This window comes from Coturnix japonica, chromosome 15 (assembly GCF_001577835.2).
Source record: "Coturnix japonica isolate 7356 chromosome 15, Coturnix japonica 2.1, whole genome shotgun sequence".
NCBI lineage: Eukaryota > Metazoa > Chordata > Aves > Galliformes > Phasianidae > Coturnix > Coturnix japonica.
The window spans coordinates 2,206,702-2,231,167 of NC_029530.1; the positions used below are offsets into that span (position 1 = coordinate 2,206,702).

Sequence of the window (24,466 nt, forward strand, 5' to 3'; positions counted from 1 at the left end):
GCAGAGAGAAATGAATATTCTGTTTTGTTCAGTTTTACTTTTAAACAGCTCACCTGAAAGTTAGATGGCAACACAGACACCTGTTTTCAGACACAACCAGCAGCCACAACTGTATCCCTGTCTAACAGATGTTTGTTTTTTTTGCTTTTTTTTTTTTTTAAAGAGAAGTAAATAAAAATTCTCTTTTAGGTGATGGAAGACTAACAAAAATGAAGTTTCGTTTCTGGGAAGGATGAAGCAAAAACAGTACAGAAAAACTTGTAAGCAATCACACTTACCATGTACATCGGTGAACCACATAAAGTTGCTGCCATCATATTATTCTGCAGGTATCGGGCAAATCCAAAGTCAGCTACAAAAAGAAACAGAGGTGGATCAATATCAGACACAGCAGTTCTATAGAACCTGCACCTTCACTGTTGATTCCTATAGTTCCTGTGAGTCCTCACAACAGGTAAAGTATACCACCTGAACCATAAGACAAATACCTCTCCCTGAGCAGTAACATCCACATACTCATTGCACAAGGCAGACACTAGAAAAAGGAAAAACAAGCTGCTTAAAGTACTTAAAAGAATAAATTCTCAACAATTTCCAGAAATAACTTCTTTCTGCATCTATTGGCCTGCATTCCAAAATGTTTGCTGCTAGAATTTTCTTGACTTCAGAGATGGCATGCCAGTTCACACTTGCCAATTCACCTGCTGCTGTCTCAGCTTTCAATTTGCAGAACTGAAAGTTACCCTCCATTGAAAAGTGTTAACAAGCATCCAAGAGAAACCACTGCTTGCCACCATCCACATTTATTGAACTGTCCTACTGAAAAACAGGCTGTTCTTTCAGAAGGGAAAAAGCTGAGCCATTAGTTCACCTGGTAGATGGAATAGCCAGGGGCTAGGAATACCAACACATTATATTTGCAGGTTACTCAGCATCTGATCATATGATATTTAGAGACTCTCTCAAGGTTACTAGATATTTCAAGCCAGGAGATATCTGACACAGTGACAGGTGACAGTATAAACAGCTAACTGGAATAGCTAGCTATTCCTTGGACCACTTGTTTCTTAGGGAAGTGGGAAGAAGGCTGAAGAGCAGCCATGGAGCCCTCCTGTGTCTACGATTCCCAGTCACTTCCACCTCCCAGGTAATCCTGCACTTCACAAAATGCATCAGCCATAGCCAAATTGGCAGCAGATTAAAAAAAACAAAAACAAAACCACACACAACTTTCCCACTGAACACTATTTCTCTACTAAATGAGAGCCCTTTCTCCACACTGCAGGGTTCAAGCAAGAAATAGTTGTATTTAATCAGTGTCAGCTTCAGTTTGTGAGCAATAACATGACCTGACAGATAGAAATATATTTGTGGGCGATATCAGCCAGCACTTGTTTCAGAGGCCAACTCAGAAACCTTTCCTTACCAAAAAGGCAGAAAGTGAATTTCTTAAAGACACAGCCGAGAAGCCTGGCTCTACTTCAGACTGTGGCAACATCTGCTTTGAGATGCCCCTGACTTCCTTTATGATGCAAAGCCAGCCAGAAGAGCAGTAAGTTTTAGGCCTTGGAGACACCAGCATTTACCCTCAGTTCAAATAAAAGACGCATATAAATCACTGCAGCTGCTCTTTGCTTGGTAAGCCTGGAGATTACAAACCTATTAGGGCAGGTCAGTATTGATTTTTTGTTTGTTTTTCACAAAGGGAGGTTCTGTTCAGCTTGGAAACAGAGCAAGGCCCACTCAGTTTATTTTGCATTAATCTGTGTCCTGACAGAACAGCAAGCTCTGCTGATTGGAGACTTGCTGAAGTTACCTGAGCTTGGCTATTTCTGGCAGAGAAACTAAGTCAGAAAGTAATAAAACATCAGGACATATTAAAAAGCATGGAAATTCCTTTTTTCCTCCTAGACATTTCCCAGAAGAAATTGAGGCTTGCCACATATCTGTAACCAAACTCCCTTGAGAGGTGTTAGGGTGACACTTGTAACAGGGTCTTACCAATCTTTATGCGAATGTTGTTGGGATTTGATTTCCTGCCTCCAGCATAGGAGAGGAGGATATTCTGTGGTTTCAGATCCCGATGGATGATGCCTTTGCTGTGCAGCATTTTCATTGCACCTGCTATCTGCTGGAGAAAGAGCCTGATGGTGTCTTCACTAAGTGTCCGCATAGCTACAGAGGAGGAAAAAATAACCACAGATGAAAGAATTACAGTGGTAGTTCTCTGAAGAGCCCAGAGGGTAGACACTCTATAGCAATTAACCATAATTTGGCATTCTTTCCTTCCACATAAGGCTTTTTTCTCCACACACTACTTCTGAATTACTAAAGCAGGCTTTAAAAGAAACTTTTTGCATTCCTAGTTTATACTGTGGCCAAGGCTGTTTTCAGCCCTGAGAGCTTAACGGTTACGGTGAACTCAGGTCAGCAACTGATGCTGAATTTGGCTTGTGAGCTGGGCCCAAAAATGACATTTGATGAGGTTCAGGGCTTCCCTCAGCAGGAGCTGCCAGCCAGCTTGAAGCTTCCAGCCAGACAGGGCCTGCAGCCTGGTGACTGGGAGGGTCACCTTTGAGCTATGGTCAACAGCAATCAGATACCTAAGGTTATAGCTTCAAGGAGAGCTTGTTTAAACCTGGAAACACAGACAGGATTAGATTTGTGCTACCAGGTATCTGTAGTGTTGGGATAGAAACCTAAGTCTAGGCCTATCCCTTGTGCATCACCACCCACTAAAACATACCATAACTCCAATCCAAATCCAGTGTTAGGTATTTGGAATATGCTTAATTCTAATGAAAGTACCCCAAGCAATTGGCCCCTAGTCTATTTATAAGCATATTTTAAAAAGAATCAAATTCTGCAAATACAGAAGCACTGCACTTCACTCTCCTGAGTTAAGGGCTTCCTAAAAAACATGGTGTGAGAACTAAGAAACATTGGAGCAATTAAAATAATATTCAGCTGGACCTTCTGATCAGACTGAAGCAACTCAAGCTGTTGTTATTCTAAGAGCCACAGGTATAAAACTCTTGCCAAGGCCAGGAACAGCCTGCTGAACAAACCACAGGACCAGCAGCGCTACCAGCCTGCTTCCTTATCAGTCACCGAGCAAGTCAGGCTTAAAGAAAGCACCACTCCACTTAGAGTAATTTCTTTTGTAGAAGGTCCCTGAAAATAACTTGCGACTGCATTAGTGTTTTTCCAGCTGCTCTCTAGTAAGACCTTAAAACAAACTGGCAGGAACTTCAAAATGCTGCTCTACTTCATCTGCTAGAAGGGAGGAATCCTTATGAAAACACACATGAGGTTGCAAGCAGCTTTAACACAACACAGGAAATTAAAAATCTAACTTTTGAAATATGTGCATGGGAAAACAGCAAAGGACATAGATAAGTTAAACAGTATTTAGAACAGAAAGACTCCCACCACTCCCAAAGCTCGCTGCTCTGGAAAGAGGCACAAGCAGAGCTGAAATGTCACCACGGCTATCAGCCAACCCTGGACTCATACATGTGACAGGAGAGCACGTGTATATAGAGTTTCTCTCCCCTCACTGGGCCTTCCTCCCTCATGAGCTGGCACTCAGCTGGAATCCAAACAGAACTCTTCAGCAATAAGGGGAGGTTCTCTAAAGAGATTGTAAAGATAGCAAGAGGCAGCTTAGACAAGTCTACCAAACCAAATTGAACCTCCTGGACAAAGCACTGACTGCTCTTTAACAAGGCTTCCCCAAGTCTGCTGCAACTGGGAAACCTATTCAGAAACAGTTAAATCACCACCCTTACACAGAACAGTGAGAGTTCCAGAGACTTCTGCCCAACTCAGCTCAGGCCCAGGAAAGGACAGGATGTTTCATTTTCTCCCAGACAAGAAGCAAAATGTGGAACTTGGCAGTTCTTAACGTTATTAAGTTAGCAGGCAATTACGAACTCCTGGCTATGTATGTTTCGCCTCCAGCAGAGAAGCTGCTTTGTTTAGAGCTTTGTCCTGACCTGCAGCTCCAGCAGCAAGCTGCATCTCTGCAGGCATTATCTTCCCTTTTACATAACAAGACTAGTGGTAACAAGACTAACACAACATTGGCCATCATTTCTCAACCAAGACGAGGAAAAAATATTCATCTGAATAAAATAAGGCCTTTAAGTTACCAATCTCCACAGAACTTCAGCTTTTCCACTTCATAGATGTTCTGTCTGAAGCTCTTAACCCCATAAAACTGTCAGGCTCCTGATACACGTGGCATTTAAGACTGCAGAGATTCCTCCGGTCCATGTGCTGTGACACAGAGAAGGCACCACACTGCAGCACAGCAAATCTGGACACAGTTCTGTTAGATGCTCGGTAGCATGAAGTCTCAAGACTTGTAGAGCTGCAAGGCAGGGCTGTGAAATTAAGAAGCTGTCCTCAGCAACAGAAAAAGGTAAGCTAGGCAGGGAGCACAGAGGCATAGCCTTTACCTCACTGCCTTAACAGACATCACAACACACAAAAACACGGGTCCTTATCTCATACTCAGCCTATCAGTCTACCAAATGACAGCAGCAATCTCTGACTGAAGAACAGAGAAATAAGTGCAACTGTCACTGTCAGAGACAGGAGACACTGGGGGATTCAGCAGATATGAATACCCACTTGTACCTTCAAGCCCAGGGATTCAAAACCCCATAATGGAAGCTTGAAGGGTCAAACTCCTGGTCCCTTCACACTTTGCAGCATGTGGATTTTTCAGGGCACTGTCCATAACTCATTTTGACACATTCTTCCTACAGACATCTTTCTCATTTACTTCAGCCTAACAGATTTAATTCCACATCAGGTCACCTTGTTCTACAGCAACCAGGAGAAGCAGCATTAGCCATTCTCCACCAAAAAGATTTCTGAAAGCCAGGAACATTTACCCGTTGGTCTGCAAAAGATCTATAGACAACTACCAGCAGCACAGGGAGAATATATAGGACACTCATTTAATTTAGATCTGGAGAATAAAACAACCCACTGTCTCCTCTGCACCTCAAATGGGAAAACTTGCACTTCTGCCCCTGCAAAAATAGAATTAAAAAATAAGGGGCAATTTCTCATCCTCACCAGAAAACTGCTGGAAAAATACTGAGCCTGCACTGCGTGTGTTGTGGTCAGCAACACATTCTTGCAGAGAACTGTTTCACAAGCCTCACTTTGCTGTTCCTGAGAAGTAATAATATCCTTGTGTTTATTTTCATGGGCTCCACTTCAGTGACAGGCACTCTGCTCGCTGCCCTGGGAAAGGCCGTTTCGCAGGTCAGTAGATCAGAACAAACACCAACTGCGGGTCAGAGCAAGGCCTGCATGCCTGGTAGCTCCTGAGGCACAGAAAAAAGGATGAAACCACCTAAAAAAGGTGGTTTGTGGGCAGCTCTGTGCAGAGATGAAGTGTTCCACCCAGTAAGGGGCTGCCAGGCAAGCCGTAGCACACAGGCCTTGCTTGGCAGCTGATCCAGGGATAATGCACTGGAGTACACTTAATGACTGTGACATTTTCCATCTTGGAAAAGTTATTCAGGAAAACTAATTTCTCTTACAGGTGTATCTCAGACAGAGCCCTGATCCAGCCACACTTATGCCCTAGAGGCCAGGCAGATTTATCCAGGGTCCATCTTACAACTCCCCCAGCTCTGCTCACCCAGCGCATGGTCAGTGTGACTCCACCGCTGTAAACTTAAAACATACCCTGTGATGGCTTTAAATGGAAGATCTCATTTGAACAACACCTACCAGAAGAGAAATCATTAAACAACACAGTAGCTCTGTTCAGTAGAGCACATACAGTCTTAGCTTGTACTAAAGAGGTGAGGCTGACAGTTTAATCCAACACAAATGCGTGCTGCATTAAAACGTGCACTCATGCACGTCGTCCAGTTATAAAGACAAGGAGAATTAGAGTGCCTTTTGATTCAACACAGAATTACCATATTGCCTAATGCTTGTAATTAGAGGGCAGCATGGATTGGGAAGCTTACAAGCATCTCATTCAATGAGAACCAGGGGATTTGCATGTGCTGCTTGCGTAAGTGCTGCAAGAACTAAGAGCAAAATCGTCTGAGGAGTCAGTGGGAAAGTAGATGCTGCAGTGAAATATGATCATGCAATTATCAAAATAACTGAAGCAGCACAATAAGTGCTCAATAAAGTTGAGCTCCTGTGCTCATCCAGCGAAATACTCTGGAATAAATAAGAATTTTCCAAGATGAGCTTCGTTTCAGGAGAAAACCATCATCAAAAATCAGTGAGTGCCTTCTTGGGATAATTCCTCTCCAGGTGCTGGAATGGAAAAAGCCACAGCATGGAAGAGCTGAGATTAGCATCTAGGCTCTAGGAAACCCAGATTTCTGCTTTAGTGATGAGAATAACTCGCTCTCTTTCTGCTGACTTCTACTGTCCACCTCCTTCTGGAGAACTGTGCCTGCTCAGCTTTCCTTCTTTACTGGCAACTGGTTCACAGATGTTAGAGAGTTACCATAAAATTAAACAGCCTCCAGTTTTCCAGTGACAACCACAGTTGATGTGGTAAAAAAAACTTTAAAAGAAACCCAAACTAACTCAAGTATAGAAGGACCAAACCTTATCCCAGGCAAACTGGTATAAAACTCAGTTGTATTTTGCAAATATAATTCATTGTCATCTTCTCAAAGTAGCCACCAGTTCCCTGAGCACTCACATTTGATAAATGAGGAACTAAGCTGTGCTAACAGCCTGACTAATAATACAGAATGCTTCAGTTTTTTGGGCAGAGGAAGAAAAAAAATACAGCACACATAAAAGCAGCAGTATGAAGATCTTCCATAAACCCATGTTTTTAGAAACCACCCTGCAAGAAGCTGTGCTCTAACTTGTGCATGCTTGTTGACAAAGCTACGTACGACTCAGTGCTTTAACATCAACAAGGTTCACTTTATGTGACCAAAAGCTAAAGCCTTGCCAGAACACTGGCAACACTGAAGTTTGGCTACTTTGAAAAGCACTGCATTGTCTACATTTACCTCCTGTACTGAATAAGAAGGTATCAAATACAAAGCCATTTCCACTTGGTATTCATAACAATATCCCAAAGACGCTGCTTTCGAAGCATAGCAATACCCAACAAATGCAAAACACCATCACCTACATAAAAAAAGAATACTAAACCCAGACTAAAAAAACATAAATTACTGTCACTTCTATCTTACCCGCATTTTAAACTAAGAAAACACAAGAAAAGCAGAACATTTCTTCATTTGCCTTAAGTACCAATACTCTCTGAAAATCTGAAATCCACAGACAAACATTTCATTACCCTGCATGAACAGAGTGTGCACCATACCAGCACCAAGCCCGAAATAATCACTGTGAGGATACCAACACTTGCTGTAGGACAAATGTAAATTTAGCTTTTAATCCTTCAATTTCTGCCATTTCCCAGCATCGTGTACCTCAAATAAGCAGCCTGAAGGATTATCCAGCTGAATAGCTTTAAATTTTAACAATGAACAAAACTTTGTTTAACTATAATCCAGAGCTACACAAGAAATGAGATTAAAGTTATTTCCTCCTATTTAGCAATCTTTTAGTTAGCACGCAAAAAACAAGAAAGCTAATTTAAAATATGAAAAGCCTCACAGACCAGCAGAGAAGTAAGCAACTTTTTAAACATGTTATTCTCCTACTGTTCAAAGAATTCATGAGGTCACCCTATGAGGTATTCAGGTACAAACTGATTTTCATATACAGCAGCATGCAGCATCTCTGCAGAGGGCTGCACTGTAAAATAACTTGCAAGGCTCAGGTCTCTGCAGTACAATCGGATAATGTGGAAAGCACGCTTTGTTCAGTTTAATGGCAAAGACACACTTCAGTTTCACCAACAGGTTCTTTGAGACAGCAGTCACAGATACTCGTCTATATTACCTCAGAGATCCTGAAGCTTGAAGATTTCATCACCCCACAACACTACCAGCTATGCCACAGCCAGCTTCAATATACTGTGAAATAAGGAATGCGCTCTGTCCTACATGTGGGGATATTTCTAAGGAAGATATTGAAGAAAACTGAATATATTCTTGGGATCCTGTTTTAATCCAGCTCTATAGAGATGCAAGACCTCAGTGAGAATAGCTTTTTTGCATTGACCAAGAAAAAGGCCAACCACATCTCCAGCAGGGTGAAAACGTGCCCAACCTTTTAAGTCAGCAGATACCCATTTTACTTACAGCAGCCTTAAAATCCACATCCTTCAGTCACTACCGACCTACATAGGAAAGGCTACAACACTAGCTTTTACTGCCATGGATTCTCAGTCAGTGTTTCCTTCTGAATACACCAGACACGCTCCATGTTGTTCTACTTACTGTGAAGGTAGTCTGCCAGGTCACCACCGTTGCAGTACTAGAAGGAAAACAGAAAGCTCAGTTAATGTGAAGAAAATCAGAAGGTTTTAAGTTCAGTAGACCTGACTGGGATCACAGGTAATAAATAATCACATACACATCAAAATAAGTTTTCATTAAGTGGTGGAAAAAAGCTTTTCCAATAGGCTCCCTTTGTGTCACATTTCCCCTACATGCTACACTGCATAATGATAAACCAGCTTTAATTAGCTTTGGTGTGCATGTGTATACATCTGTGTACATGCACAAAGAGAAAGGCAACACCAAAATAGAACAGACAGGTCATCACTTGAAAGAACACCAGCAAGCTGGCTAAGGAAAATTCAGGAGCAGCCATAGCTGAAAACTGAAACTCTCCACAACGTGCTCCATATTATTAGGGAAAGTCAGCAAGACCTTAGAGGGAAGATTGAAGAGGGAAGAAAATATGCAAAAGCTCTGCAGCTATTTTGTGTGCACAGTTTTCTTTCTACACATCTCTGAAGTGCTTACTACTACTCAGTACCACCTACTTGGCCCTGGAAATGAGGGATCCAACTGATTAAACCTGTACTAGCATGACCTTCTGACAACAGCAATATGAAATACCCCACTGACTGCTATCTTTGCCCACACCACTCCAGTCCTCAGAGGTATGCAGCTGCAGATTAGATTAGCAAAAGTACCACATGTGATGCTAAGCAGAAAGCACCTCACATTCGATAAACTGCTCTGCTTAATTCACACTGAATTAAAAAAGAAACAACAACAACAAAAGACACTCACCTCCATAACCAAGTAGACAGAATTTGCCACCTCCTGGGGAAAGAGAAAATGGAAAGATTTATGCATCAAAATACTTACATGTCTTACAGCAGTTCTGTTTGGATTCAAACAGGTGAAATGCTCTCTAAGTAACAGATACTGGAGGAATTTTGTTACATGTTGATTGCTGAAGGGTCACTTCCTTTCTAAGCATCAAGCACTTGATGTACTCCCCAGTTTAAGCACATTATTCTTTCCTGAGCATACACCTGTTAACAAAGCAGATCTCCTATATTATGGTTTGGGTCTTAACGTTCCTTTCCGGCTACTGGGATTAACACCCAAACACAATGCAGATGCTGGCATGCTGTTATCTTAGAGCCTTAATCATTTCCACATTTAACACAGACCTTTATAGCAGCTATGCCCACATGAGCAGCCCTCGTCTGGAACAAAAAGATAAGAGCAATGCATGCTGGGGACCTGCGTTTCAATCCCCATGCAGGAAAGGTGCTTAATGGGAAGAGCAGATGGCCAAGGTTTCTGAGGGACATTGTGTCTTTCAGCTCCCTGAGCTGGGCATCCAGGCTCACAGCAAGTTTCCAAGTCAGTGTGTGCAGTTGCAAGCAGTTCCTCGTACCACAACTGTACTTTTCATAGACACTTCTTGCTGAACAGGCTGTAGACACTACAGCTCAGCAGCACCTCTAACCCATTAATTCATACAGTGCCAGCAAGGCTCAGTGAAGCCTAATATATTATTACCTCTTTAGAAAATGAATAGGCAATAGAGCTTACATATGCTAAGTTCAGAAGTTAATACTAGTATCTTCTACATTATTAGCTAACAACTAGCATGCACTGCATAGCTTGGTTATTCTCCCTCTGTGCTTTATTTAAAGACTGCTAACACATCATAAAGCAAGTCATTGATTTTTAGTCACCAGCGTGTACAGTGACGGGGTTAAATAAGGACCCAGGCAGGCAAGGGAGATGCTCTGGTCAACCTTCCTAGCAACAGTGACTGCACTGGGTTCATCTCACTGCACAGGGTGAGGAGATAAGGCACTGCCAAGCAGGAATCAAGAGAGAGGAGGTAACTCCCCAACCATCTGCTGGCAACAGCACCCTCTGCCCATCCCAGTCTTATTAGGGAGCGTTCCTTGCTGATTATGCAGAATACGAGCCTCACCAAATTTGTCTTCAGTACCCATTGTCTGCCTATAGCAGGGATGTGACAACTTCCATATTTGCAACTTCAGCCTTTCAAGACTCAGATCCGTAGGAATTTTACCACAGAAACTAAACATTTATTCAGGAATGGCCCTAGAAACAAAGTCACGCTTGGGACAAGCCTTCAGCCAGTAGCTTGTGGTGGCTAACAAAGGAAACAAGCATGGAAAGAGGTCTCTGGTTTCTCAAATGGGCTGATAGACTTCTCTTAAGCTGATTCAGCAGCAGAAACTATTCCTTTCCCTTTTTTAATCCTTCACAGTACTTTTGATCTGTTCATTAGGAGAACAAGGATTAAATAAAAACAAACCACTATGAGTCAAACTTTGCAGGCTACCAGTCTCTCTGAAAAGCATCAAAACAAAAGCACGACTCATTTCCACACCAGTAACAAGAACGACATCACAGTTTGTTCTATTTCTGCAGAGGCTTATGTCCAACAAGTGCTGCAGACAATTACTCTGGACTCTTACTGCCATGTGCCAGCCCTGCAGCCAAGGCCAGCCCTGCCACTTGCCCACAGACCTGCACAGAAATGACCCCCTGGCTTCTCTCCGTCACAGCGCTCCAGCAGTACACAGACTGCACTCCACAACAACACTAAAGGCCTCTGCCAAAGACATCAAGCTGATAATTAATCAGTCTGGATCACTGCCTGACTTGCAGTTCTTTCAGCGGAGGCCCCAGCAATGAAGTTACAATTTTAATTGAGTGTAAAAACAGGCAACAGGCTCTACTGTCTACAAATAACACACATCTGCTGACGGAGGACAAAGAAATAAAGAAACTTCATTTAGCAACACAGCAGAAATCGCCCGGGGACAGCATTTGTTCAGATGCCCCACTGAGGCACTGCGCGGGATGAAGTTAGTGATGCTGAGGCCCAGCAGTCCCGTCTCCCTTTATATTTTCTCTCCACCCACATTGGAAGGTGGCATGATCCTCTTCTTGGAAAGTCTGTTCTTTAGGTGTGTCCAAAGGGAAACATCTGGGTGTACCCACACTTAGTCATCCTCCTGCCACAGCTTAAAAAGGCTGCAAGAGGAAACGCAGAGAAATCCTCCCCTGCGCTCTACCCCAGCTCCTAACCCGCTACCAGATTTAGAAAGACATTCAGGAAGGGAAAAATAGTTTAATTACACAATACCCCCAAACCCTCCCAGCAGAGCTGTATTTTCACCCATCAGCTCCTGCTTTGTACCTCCAATAAGATCACCACCATGCACTGTCTAATGCCGCATCTCAGCACCTGCAGCAGCTGCCAAGCAAAGATAATCGCCTCAGACCTTTGTCAACAGGGTTAGACCTCACCAGTTGTACCAGCCGAACAGAAACACAAAACACAGGGTTAACCTGGCAGTGGAAGATAAAGTTGACACCAACTGAAAGCTAAGCTTAACATAGAAGGGTTTGTGTTTGTTTTAAATGCCACTTCCCCCACTTGCTGCAGCAGAACCTCAGCACAGAGGCACGCTGCGTCCTCCAGGTTCTCACGAAGCCTCTTTTGGCAGCGGAGCTCTATTCATCCCTCGTCTGAATGCAGCACTGAGTCACGAACATCAGCTGTAACAAACAGAATTCAGCTTTGCAGACACCACCTACTAGGCCAGAGGCACCTGGAAAAGCTTTCTGCTGTGGCAGTGGCTCCCAAACCAGGTGGGCACAGCAGGCAGAACCTGCAGTTCTCAAGGGAGGAAAAAAAGTCAACAGCAAAACCTTAGAAGTACAATTTCAATTCAGATCAAAACTTGCCTTGACCAAGGTAACCTCTGAGGAGGAAAGGAAAACCTTCATGCTATGCAAGGATTATCTCTTGACGTAGTTATTTGAACGGAAGCAAGATAAGAGACAATAGCAACGTTAATCTGAATTATGGGAGCACCTACCAGTGCTCACCCTTAGCAAAAGGCATCTGAAACAAAAAGGTAGAAGACATTCATATTCCTCTTGAGCCCACAACAAAGGAGGAAAAATAACTCAGAGCCTACCTACCATTCCAGGTGCTATGCTATTTTCTCTTATGAAACAGAAGAGATGCTCAAGGACAGCTCACACTTCAGAGCAGGTTATTAACTAGAAGATATCTAGTTCTGCATGAGCTTCAGGAATGGAAGAAAAATACTTCCCATACAATCAAATCCCCTGGCAACAGTCCTAAAGTCCTGACTACGTGACACCTAAAAATGAACAGGGCAGCATCATGTCTTTTTGCCAGGCAGCTAATAGAAACAGCAGGACAGCTATAAGACAGCTCAGCCTTTGAGATTTGAAGGAACTCCACCACACCCTTTCACAAAGGTGGGCTCCAGCTCATCCATCTCAACCTGCAAGCCGTGGCCCCACTGAGCAGCAGCCTGCCACACAGGATCATTGCAGGCCCTGAACCAAGGGCTGCCAAGCAAAGCACTCACTGAATGACATGAGAGCAGCACTTGCAGAGCCCCAATAGAAAAGCACGGCTCCTTCAGGGGCACGCCAGGCCTCTGCAGAACAAACAGCACAGCAAGGCAAAGCTGCAAGCTGCATCTCACGTTAACCACAGAAACCAAACCAAGGATTAATGTCATAAGAGCAGAGAGAAGTGGTAAGTTCAACAAGATGCAGAGCTTCGAGGTGAGACCAGAGGTATGCACCACAGCAAATTAAAGACTTAAAGGCTTCAGCTGGAGACCAACGCACCGAGACATACCTACCAAGTGAGGGTCAGGCCCAAGCAAAGCCACTCAGCCTGGAAGTTTGATTTTAGAATCAGTGAGCTCAGTTCTACTAATAGAGATGGGAACAGCTTGGATTTTTTTAATAGCAAATCCCATAAATGCTTAATCTGATACCCTGAAGGAGATTTTTTCTTTTTTTTTAATGCAACTGTAGAAACCAGAGGCCCATCCCCCGCTGGATTTCTGTTTTTCATATGGCTGCTGCATGACTAGCTGGCCCTTGCTGGCTTCCTTTTCACACCCATTTAGGAAAGCAGACGTACACTCACAGCACTATAAGAGGGAACGTAAAGAGAAAGTCTGGCTTTTCTTTCAGAAAACAGTCTTAATTTAATAGGAAATACATCCAGTTACCAGAAGCCAGAGAAACAGGGCTTTAACCTGCAGCAATATTTCAAAAGGGAAGAAAATGGAGTACGTTTTAACACACTGGCTACAATTGCCAGTTAAACTGAAAATACCTATCAGTCACACAAACGAAAAAGCCTCCATTAGAAAGTTACCTAACTGTTAGCTCTGCCTGCAGCGACATTACAAAGCATTCACAAAGGAAACAAAAGATATGCCTTAAAACTCTGGAGTGGCACATTGCAGCTCTGCCTTACACAGCCTCACCGTGCAGCACTGCTGGCCACCAAGGTGTACCCAGAGTGCTGCTAGGCCTCTCCTGGCCTGGCCATGTAACACACTTTGCTAAGTCAGATCTCTAAAGGCTTGAAATTCAGCTTCTTTCATTCCCTGCAATTGAAACATACAGTCTGGTTGACTTTACTATGCCAGCCAGCTCTGCTGACCTAATTCCTCCCATTATTCTGATGCTAGGAGACAAGCCAGGTGTTCCTGCAGCCAGACAGAATATTTTTGCCCTAAGCAACCAGTGATGCAGAATTGAGTTCGTTTCTCTCAGCCCTCCCCCCAAAACAGCCTCAGCATTTTGAGAACCTCCCTTCACATTTGTGGTGGCATTTAAGGCCTGCACACCATAAAGCAGGAGACATTCACACCATTAAAGCACCTCTTTGCAATATGCTCAGCACAAAAGAAGCTCTGAAGTTATCTGTTGGCAGATAGACTGAGTTCAGCCCTGCTCAGCCACCACTCAGGGGCATTCTTGCTGTCCACATACTTAAGAGACACTTCTTCCCATCCATCTTCCAAATTTCCACCACCTTGCTTCACCCATTCCAACCCAACGTGTTCAGCCATCACAAGGACTCAACCAGAGGAAATTTTCCTAAAGGAAACACTGGTGAAGCTTAAGGAAGAGCTGCATGAATAGCACCTCAGCTGCTACCAGAGCCTCGCTGCCAAACTGCAAACACAGCAGCCTACCAGTTTCCAATTACTCTTGGGAAACATTCCTTAATCCATCACCATAGTCTGAGTAATGCTGCCTTCCACGGGAGCTCTAAAGGCTATTAACCTTTCAGGTTGCTGGCTCTCCCATGACATCCTGATCACGTGAGAGGAACGCAGCGATGTGCTTTACATACAGGATGAGTAAAACAGGGATCATTACTTCAGAAATGCAGCAAAACCACTCCCTCTAAAAAAAGCCCAATGACTCCCCTCAGGTCTATATTTAGTGGTCAACATTTGCTAGATGTTTCTGTCACCTGCGCAGTGTAGTACTCAGCTAGTGAAGTCAACATAAAACAAAGTTCTAGACCATCAAGCACTCTGCTTGCCATAAACATAGGCATTTTGATTCACTAAAACTCTTCAACATCCTACAGGGCTACTGGCAGCAGATGGGTTTTCCATCCTTTCCCCCTTCTAGCTCTAAATTAAGGCAGGCTCAGTCTACAGTGAGAGTAACACCCCCCAGCAGATGCGAGGATGCTGACAGAGCAGGACAGCAGACACACCACACACAAACAGGAGGAGGATTGCTTGGCAGCATGCGGGGGAGCCTGTGCTGCACAACCACTCACAAGGCAACATGCCAGCCTCACTCAGGGATGGAATTAAAGCAGGATTTAACCAGGCAGCCTGCCTGACCTCAGGGGTATGATCTCCCCAACACGGAGTAGTACCTCCTTAGTCATCCCCGGTGTCACAGCAGAGCTTTGTCTCCTGAGACACGGCACCCAAGGAGTAATGCCCAAAGAACAGCAGATCCCACATGAGGTGGCACAAGGGGTGGTGGGGAAGGTGTGTCACTGCAGCACCAATGATTCATCTGGCATCGTGCAGATCAGCAAAGCACTGCAGCAGGAGCAAGCAGTGCTGGAGGGCACACCAAAGGACACTGCTGCTCAGTGAGCAGTGCCAGGGGACACAGGAAGTGAACTGGCATCTAAAGGCAGCATCAGAAAAGGATAATGAAGCAGAGAATAAAATATCACAGTCACAACAGCCAGGATCCTATTGATTATAGGGATTTTATAGAAAGCAGCAATGGAAAAAGCCTTGTAGAGCTTGGCCCCAAAGAGCAGCCCACAGTAACTAGTCATTCAGCCAAGGAATGTTTCATTCCATCCCATGCCTGAATCCATGTGCACGAGAAAAAGTGCACTGCAAGAATTCCCTGGTCCCTGACTCCTCAGCAGGTGCTCCAGGTGATACAGTCACCCCAGCACACACGTTTTTGGTGAGTCTATTGCACGAGTGATTGCAGCATTTCTCTGAGCTCATCCCTCACTGATGAGTGTGCCAACTCCACATAGAACTATGGAAAGCAGACCCTCAGGTAACCAAGGCTGAGTTAGAAACTCAGCAGCGTCACGTCCTGGGTGATATTAACAGCTACTTTTCTACAACCAGACTCACCAAAATAAAGAATTAATTAAAAAGCAATACCAACATAAACAGTCATAGCTGAGCTGCCTTAGGAAGCTCAGATCATTGCACATATCTCAGGAAAGCGGTCCCTCTTCCCATTTCATATAGGAAAAATGCTGTTGAACATCCAAAGGATTAGTTATGACCATTAAGTCTATTCTTTAAGAAACTTGTTCCAAATCAAGATCTTGTACAGCAGAAATAGCTGTTTGTATCCTTGTTGTCATTAATTTCCACCTTAAGGAACAAGGACTCATGGGCTCTCTTCAAAAAGCAATAAGACTCCTGCTCTCCAGATGTCTCTGCATTACTGCACTCAGCCTGGAAAATCCCAACCTCTGCAAACCAGTTGAGGAGTGAGCAGCTGTTCAGTAGTGACTAACACACCCTGCACAGAGAGGAATCTGGTTTTCACTTTATGCCAAACACCTCCTGTGCCTAGGAAACACCCACAGCACAACTCTGCACAGCCTCTAAATACAGAGCGCTCTTAAAGACAACAAAATGTTTTATATCCTTTTCTTGAGCAGGAGTTCTCTCTTCAGGCTCCTCAACTACTCGTAGCATCTCTCATTAATATGTGAGCACGTAATAATGGAAACATGCATATTTCATTTTGTGAGCTGCTCTCACATAATGGTGCTGCTCCTAGGACTCTGGCAAGGGGATCTATAAAAGTCCAGACACTGCACTGCTGTGCATGAAACATTCACCAGTCCTCATTTATCCCTTGTACATGCCTTATTTTGTGATACTGTGTCATAGGCCTTTGTCAGTATTTATGAACAAAGGAGGAACATGAAGATTTTTCCACAAATTGAAGAATAAAATAAGTGTGCAGTGGCATGAGCTGCTGCCAGTATTAAATATCAGCTCTGCAAGTGCTTGTCTGATGCAAATCTGGCATTATATCAAAAAATCTTGATTTGTACGAGGCCTTCTTAGCATTAACTTGTAACTAGGAAAACGCAAACGAAAGCATCGCTGGGTGCAATCGCTGACTTACAGCCGCTGTGGGTTTGGCAACCATTTCCTTGTGTGCAAGGAAGATGAGAATAAATGTTAAAGTCACTGCTGAGACGATGTGTAGAGAAAAAGAAGACAAAACACAATGACATACAAAGCTACAGAGCAACAGTAAGGTTCACAGTAGCTATTTTTTTCCTTTTTGCTCTTCGATGTTGTAATAGGATAAAACTCCACAGCTTTAGAAAACCTACAGGGAAGAGCTGGTAACTGCCACAATGACATTTCCAAGGGTAAACATATGTGCATCTATGAACGAAGCAGCTGTGAATGAAGATGAATAAGCAATAGTCTTTCCCACAAAGGAAGGCAAGGCGGGCAGGAGCCAAACCTCTGCAGCACTGCACTATTACCTCTGCAGGTAATATTCTCCCACACACAGAGCAAGGCTGAGCAGGGCATTTGGCACAAGTGGTAGAAGTGCCGCTCTGCTACACAGGAAGCTTGAATCCCGGGGGTTGGACTCGATGATCTCTAAGGTCCCTTCCAACCCGCACGAGACTGTGAGGGCATTTCACCCCAGCTGTGCAGACTGGCTGGGTCTGCTCGTGGCACCAGAGGTAATCTCACACCATGGAGTGCCACATCCCCCCAACACAGCCTCCATCACCTCATTCTGCCCTAGAATCCAAGTCAGCCAGGCCATAGAGGAATGCACCACGGTGCTGGCAGCCAACATAACCCCAGCCTGTAACCGAGCTCAGGGCCGCCCCAGCTCCTTGCCCGATTGGGGCAGCAAACAGGTGTCCTCTGACCCAGAGAGCACTTCCAAGAAGCGATCCTGTTCCCAGCGTCCTGTCCTCCTGCTGGAACACCCCAACCCTCCCCCCTTCTACCTGCCCTCATCACCACCATGTCCTTCGTTTTCCAGGAACTCCCCCCCCAAGGCTTCCGGGCTTCGGGGTTGGGGGCTTCCACCCTTCCTTCTTCCCCTTCTTCCCCTTGCCTCCTTCCCCCCCTGTTCTTTCGTTTTCCAGGACGCCCCCCCAAGCCTACAGGCCTCAGAGCTGGGGGACTACAACACCCAGCAGGCATGGCTGGTGTCACGCTGTGCTCCACGCAAAGCCACCATAGCCAATAGGAAGGAATGTCAACAAACAGCGGCCTCGTGACACCAGGCCGGGATTCGAGACTGGGCCGCATCCCGCAGGCTGTTCCCACACACCGCATCACTCTCAGATCCTGCAGTTTTCCTTAAAGCATCGCTAATATCAGAGAAATAAAACCCTGCTGAGCCACGGGGAAGGTTCACAGAACGCTACGGGAACAGTGAGTGCAGCAATCGGGTTGTAAAGTCCTTTAGAAAGAGCTGGTTTTTGAGGGGAAAAGCAGCTGCGGGAAACCACAGCCAGCTAAAAACGCCTGCCGCAGTGTTTGAACACTTAGTGATGGCCACAAGGACGGCAGAAAAACGCTGATGGAAACCCTGAGGAACGGAGGGCAATCATATGCTACAAAGTCATAGCCACGTTATTTCTACAGTGCCTGGGAAAAAAATGGGACTTTCAGAGCAGAGAAAGAAAAATAAAAGGCAAAAGAACCCAAAGCAACTCCTGCCAGTCTTGTTTGTAATGTTCTGAGAACTGAAGAGGTCCCAGCACCTTTACCACACATTGAGTTTTGCTGCATAAGCATCCCAAGAACCGGAGTCCCCACCCCAACTCCCTGCTGCACGAGTTTCAGCCTCCATAGCAGCCCATAGACAACAACAGAGCTGCCCCTAAGCTGAGGGAAGGCCCCTTTCCCCACAACACCTATAGTTAATTACAAACATCTGTTCCAAAAACAAAACACTAAAAACTCCGCTCAACCCGTCCCATATCTCAAATGCTTTGCTGGAATTGAATGTTCTTACCTGGAAGTCGTACAAGGCAACAATGTTTTCATGCTTCAGTTCCTAGAAAAAATATTAAACAAACACAATAAGCTCAAAGCAACAAAGGGCAGAGGTAACAAAGAGTGAAGAAAACAGCTCCGTCGGCCTTTACCTTAAGTATTTTAATTTCCTTGCCCAGCAGAGTCTGTGATTTTGCCAGGTTCTTCTTGTTAATGCATTTCACAGCTACTTCCAGCTCAGGTTTCTGAAAGTGGAAAAGTGCATGTGTAATTCAGAGCCCGTTTCCCCCTTAGTATATGCTAGGTGAGCAGTGCTGGCACTGCTGAAGGTGTCCTGCAGCACCAAAGGCCTCGCTCTGTACCCCAACACATGTTCAGACTTGCTTTGTCCCGAGCTGCACCAGCACAAGAAGAAAAACCCGAGGTTTGGGGTTTTGTTGATGATTATCCCCTTATTTAACCACTAGAAATAAACACTGTGGGAACCACGGCTTATCCCAAGCCCTAACGCTGGCAGGCCCGCAGCAAGCTGGCTTTCCAACGAGCTCCTTTCCACCCGGTGAGAGGCAGAACCGTGTCGGGAAGGAGGCGAGGACAAAGCGGGCCCCGTTTAGCCACAACCCGGAGCCTGGTAAGAGCCAGATGAGGAAAAAAAAACACAGTAAAACTGAGCTTTATGGCCGGCTCACCTCTTTGTGCCTGCCTTTAAAAACCACGGCGAAGGCTCCGTGTCCGATTAAGTCCTTCCTGCTGAACTCAAACTTCCCCACCGTCTCCATGGCGCTGCGGGCGGGGGGACCGAGGCCGGGACAACTTCGGGGCCGGGAAACGACGCTGTTAGCGGTGATGGAGGAGATCCCTTGTGTAAAATTCAATCTCTCCCAGTCAAAAGGCGACGGAACGGCCTCCCCCCCCCCACCTCCCTCCCTATGAGCAGTCAGGAGCTGGAGACTCGTTGGAGGGGGAAAGCCGCTCTCCTGTCAGCCCCTCGGCAGCTCGGCATCTGGCTCCGCTCCCCCGCCTCGCCTCCGTCCATGGGCCGCTTCTGTCTGCGGGGCTGCGAGCTGCTCATCGTTGGAGGTGGGGAGAAGTTGGCTCTCAGCAGCGGGCCTCCCCCATCTCCTCCTCAGTTCGGCCGGCTCTGCTCCTCCGTCGGCAGCTTCAGAAGCTTCTCCCCATGCCGAAGCCCGGCCCTGCCCGCCCCACAGGCGCGGCTTGGCGGCGAGTCCACCTTAAACGCGATCCACCTTAACGCCGAGTCCACCTTAAACAACACCGATCCACCTTAAGGCCAGCTGAGCCCACCACCCCTCGTATCCAGCGGGTCGGGGTCACCCCGATTCTCCCGCAGCCCCTCGGGGTCTGTTCGGACAAAGCTGTGTGGAACGAACGGCACCAACGGGAGCGGAACACCGGCCCCGACCGTGGCCGCGCAGGCGCGGTGTGAGACAGCGGGGGATCACGGCACAGCACGGCGGCCACCTGAGGCGCTGGGGGCCGCAGCCTGAACATTTAAAGGCACCGCCGGCAATGAGACCCATAGAGACCCCATTGAGACCCATAGTGCCTCAAAGAAACCCATAGCGACCCCATAGATCAGGTTACCCATGGCCCCGTCCAACCTGGTCTTGAACACCTCCAAGGACGGGGCATCCACAACCTCCCTGGGCAGCCTGCTCCCAGCGACCTAAACCACTTCCTACGTAAAGAACTTCCCGCCTAATCCAACTTAAATCTTCCCTCTTTTAACTTAAAAACCGTTTCCCCATGTCTGCTATTGTCAGCGCCTTTCCAAGAGTTACTCCCCTCCTGGGAGTAAGTTCCTTAGGCTATTGAAAGGCTGCAATGAGTCACCCTGACAACCTTCTCTTCTCTAGGCTGAACAGTTGGGTATGTTCAGAGCTTAAGATGCTGCTGGAACAACAGCAGTGTGCCCCAGACCCAGATAGGGGCATTGCAGTGCTTGATCTGAGGTCATCTGCACCTCCAAGTCCAGCAGTTATTGAGCACGAGTTTAGTGGGATTTGTCCACGTGAAGCAGTTTGTGTCTGTTGGGACCTTTGAACCGATGCAAGGCTGGGGTTTACGTGTGATTTCAGCACTGCCAAACTTCACAATTAAAAAACAAGTTACCTTTTAAAAGCACGGTGTGCTTTAGCTGCTTGTGTGCTTTCTCACTCCTAGGCCTGTGCTCCCCACGACTAAAGGCTTCTGTCGATGATCACAAGGAGTTATTTTAAAAGTAAACACAGTAAAACTGTGAGCATCATGAAACTTGCAAAATCAAAATCAAGCTACTCAACAAGTAACAGGCACAGGAGTTTGCTGGCTGTATAAGAGCCACTGTCATTAACACAGAACATACCAGTTGCAAAAGTTTGAGGCAGGAAGTGAAGAAAGCATTTTGAAACGTTCCATCTCGGCCAAATCTCATGTCCTTCTCTGGGCAACAGCTGTGGTCCCAGGGTCAGAAGCTCAGTGCTGCATCAATGTGCTGGGACCACCAATGCCCTCAGCTGCTGCCCCTATGGTGCCATCACAGCAGACATCTCCTGCATGGCACAGGAGGAGGTTGATGTGAATGCTGTTCAACCAGAGGCTGAAATATTGCAGTGGTGAATGTTCCTTGTTGTGTACTGTGTGTGCTTGTTTGTTCCTCCGTGTGCTGAGGGCTGCAAAAAGAAATGTGTAATCTAAATAGGTTTTATGCAACCTGGGTTCTAACTTTGCCTTTTGCACACAGAGCCAGGCAGTAAACTCCTCTCCACTGCAGTTTATTGTTGTTCTAAGCAAAGTGCTCTTGTTTATAAGCAGTCCTGAAGGCTCAATGGGCAGCGTTCTGGTGGAGAAGTGGGATTTCAAGGCAGCACAAAAATACTGAAGGGACTCAGAGGTCTCTACAAGGATCAGGATGGTGGTGCTGGATGCTGTGTGCACACCTGGTGCCCAGCATGACCTTGGTATTGACCACTTAACATTTGTAGCACTTAAATGGCTCTCCAGCTTGTCTTCCCAAAATAGACTAATGAAAAGATTTCAGCAAACCTCTGCAGAGATTTTAGATTTCCAGTTGACAACGAATGAGGTACAATGCTCCTTGCCAGCAAATTCAGTTTGGAGTGCATTCTGCAGACACATCTTATTAGCAAAGATGTTTGATGGTGCTGGAAGAAAGGGGGCTGAAAGGCTTCTTAATTCATTGTAGAATTGCTCACAATATTTTTTTTCCGTGGTTTGCTGATTAAATACTTACACTCTATCAATTCCTCCCTGATGTCCAGAATTGAGCGAGAGTGTATTTAGGCCAGCATCCAACACATGTAAATTCTGCTCTCCTCTCGTAGTCTCCCATTTGCTAATGGTATGAATGCTATCACCAACAGGTATCCAGCTACTTCCTCAGATGGAGGCAAAACACACAGCTCAACTTACTAATGGATGGCTGAGGTAAGGCCTACAGCTGTGATTTATGATGGGTGGAGAAAAACACAAGCATACACCCAGCGGTGGGAACCCTCACAATATTTTCTCAAGATTCTTTTGCAAGTTGGTGCAACTTGATCCATTTTTGTAATTCACATGTGAAGACAAGCAATGAGGCAGCTGATATCCTGGTGATTCAAATGATACTCTCTTCCAATACCGTGTTGTAATCAGCACTTGTAAATATATCGGTTTCTGTCTGCAGGAATCCAGGAGTGCCATCCTTAGCTCAGGGCTGCAGAGGTGCTCTGTAATTATCTCTGAGCCTGGCTCGGTGCTGTGGAGTTGGTTAAAGCTACAGGATTATATGGACGTTATGTATGAACAAGAAAACCCAGCAAAAAAGGTTTTGAAGACAGAAGAGAGACTTTAATCTAGGGCTAAACTGTTCTGATCACACTCCAACCTATGGGTAAATTAACTGTATATACAACAGTGGGAGGTGTGGGGGAATCCTTGGCTGGATATGATCATAAAGAGCAGGTTATTTCTACCAGTATATATCTCTTTTGAAATCAAAGTATGGCAGTACACAGAGGGAATCTCCAAGGCACTCCCTTGTAATCATTCTATATGCAGTTATTGCCTCACAGAGGCAATAAGGTCCCAGCCAAACATACCAGTGCTTCTGGAAGAAGGGAAATGCCAAACTGTGAGGCTTGAGCACATGAGCAAGATGTGTCTGCACATGGGCTGAGGCTGTTAATTGGCTACACATCTCCTCTTCATGTGAAATGGAAGCTTCAACCTTAAGGTGAGCTTTAAGACAAACTGTGGTGCAGCTATAGGTGGACATAGAGGCAGTGCTGCTGCTGGGTAATAAATTTGCCATGCAAAAATAGCGGCATCACATTTCCTAATTGCCAAGAAGAACCAGAAGTAGCTGGGCAGAGCCCAAACCAGCCTGAATGCTGGCATGTCTGCCAGATCCATCAGGAAGGAGCAAAGGAACTGAATATGCACTGCTTGGCTGAGTATCCCTTGGTGGAAGGAAAATGCTCAGGTCCACAAACGTCTACATGGTAAAAGCAAATATTAGCTTAGTATTAATGGAATAGAAGAAAAGCTGCAGGCTGTATCCAATGGAAAATTAAAATTACATCTTTTAATCTTATTGCAGATACCTGTCTGTTAGTTCAATTCCGGCCTAACTATCAGTAAGGAAAAAAACACAGAACTCAATGGCACAGCACCAGCACCAGGCTGGGCTAAATGTGTGCTGAATGCAGCCATGTCACAGAGCCTTCCCGGAGAGGCTGAATGAGTAGATTTATTTGGAGTCCTGACATCATCTGTGTGCTTACAGCAGTGTTGTAAGCTGTGTTAGGAGTATTTGTTCATGTCACACACAGGATCTGTGGAAGCGGTTCCAACCCCAGGAAAACACTTTTGTCTGAGAAAGGGAGTGATGCCCCACTCACAGCAGCAGCTTTTAGTGGTGGAGGCTCTGAACTCTGATAGACCTACTCAGACCTACAACCAACTGCTCACAGCTTTGCAGTTGTGCACAAAGCTGGATCAGATCTTCAGGTGACACCTAAACATGGGGCAGCATGGCTGGAAAACTGAAAGGTTGAACTCAGACTGCACTCCAATGGCAGCTGCTATAGCAGTATGGCCCCTCGTGTCACATGCAGGAGAGGAAGAACTGCTTCCCCTGCACTTCCCTAGCCCTGTCATATTCATTCAGGATTTATTTACACTGGGGCCCCTTTATTGATTAATACCACTGAGAGATTTAACCAGCCTCTCAATTATCCTGGCAGGCCAGGTCTGTGATATTTTATTACCCCCTCCCCACACATACACACCAGCTCCCTGAGCAGATTTCATGAATTATTGAAGGTGATGGTTTCATGCACTCAGCAAGGTGCTCTGGCAAGGGGCTCCACCGGTTCCCCAGCATTTAATATCAGATGCATTTCAGCTGCTGGCAGAGGACAGGGGGGCTGTACTTAGTGTTCAAACCTGTTAGTGTCCACATGAAGGACTATTACCTAACCTGTCTGTCAAACAGTTGATTGTATTAAGTTGAGGTTTGCCGATGAATAAGAGAGAGTCTGCAAATCTTCCACTCGGAAGAGTCTGTTTTCAGGCTAATTGGAAACTATTGCTTGCCAAAGTGCACACTGCTTGCCCGTAAGTCAGCAAGTTATCATCACACAGCTCCTTACATGAGGTGAGGTCCAGACAGAGTATGAGTAAGCCCATCACTAGCACCCTTACCCCCTCCACCCT

General features: G+C 45.6%; 1 protein-coding gene across 3 annotated transcripts in view; it reads right to left on the reverse strand.

Annotated features, from left to right (window-relative positions):
- ULK1 (unc-51 like autophagy activating kinase 1) overlaps nucleotides 1–20,222 on the reverse strand; it is a 66,906-nt gene extending 46,684 nt beyond the window's left edge. For 2 of the 3 annotated variants that reach the window (XM_015877646.2, XM_015877644.2), the window contains exons 1-7: nucleotides 19,435–20,221; nucleotides 18,898–18,990; nucleotides 18,765–18,806; nucleotides 9,171–9,203; nucleotides 8,367–8,403; nucleotides 2,002–2,175; nucleotides 279–352 (exon numbers count right to left, since the gene is read on the reverse strand). In XM_015877646.2, the coding sequence (XP_015733132.1) occupies nucleotides 279–352; nucleotides 2,002–2,175; nucleotides 8,367–8,403; nucleotides 9,171–9,203; nucleotides 18,765–18,806; nucleotides 18,898–18,990; nucleotides 19,435–19,524 (543 nt within the window). In that variant the 5' untranslated portion in view covers nucleotides 19,525–20,221. Of the gene's footprint in view, nucleotides 1–278; nucleotides 353–2,001; nucleotides 2,176–8,366; nucleotides 8,404–9,170; nucleotides 9,204–18,764; nucleotides 18,807–18,897; nucleotides 18,991–19,434 lie in introns of all 3 variants that reach the window. The other variant, XM_015877645.1, reaches the window with a different exon arrangement.
- Nucleotides 20,223–24,466: the final 4,244 nt, after the last annotated feature.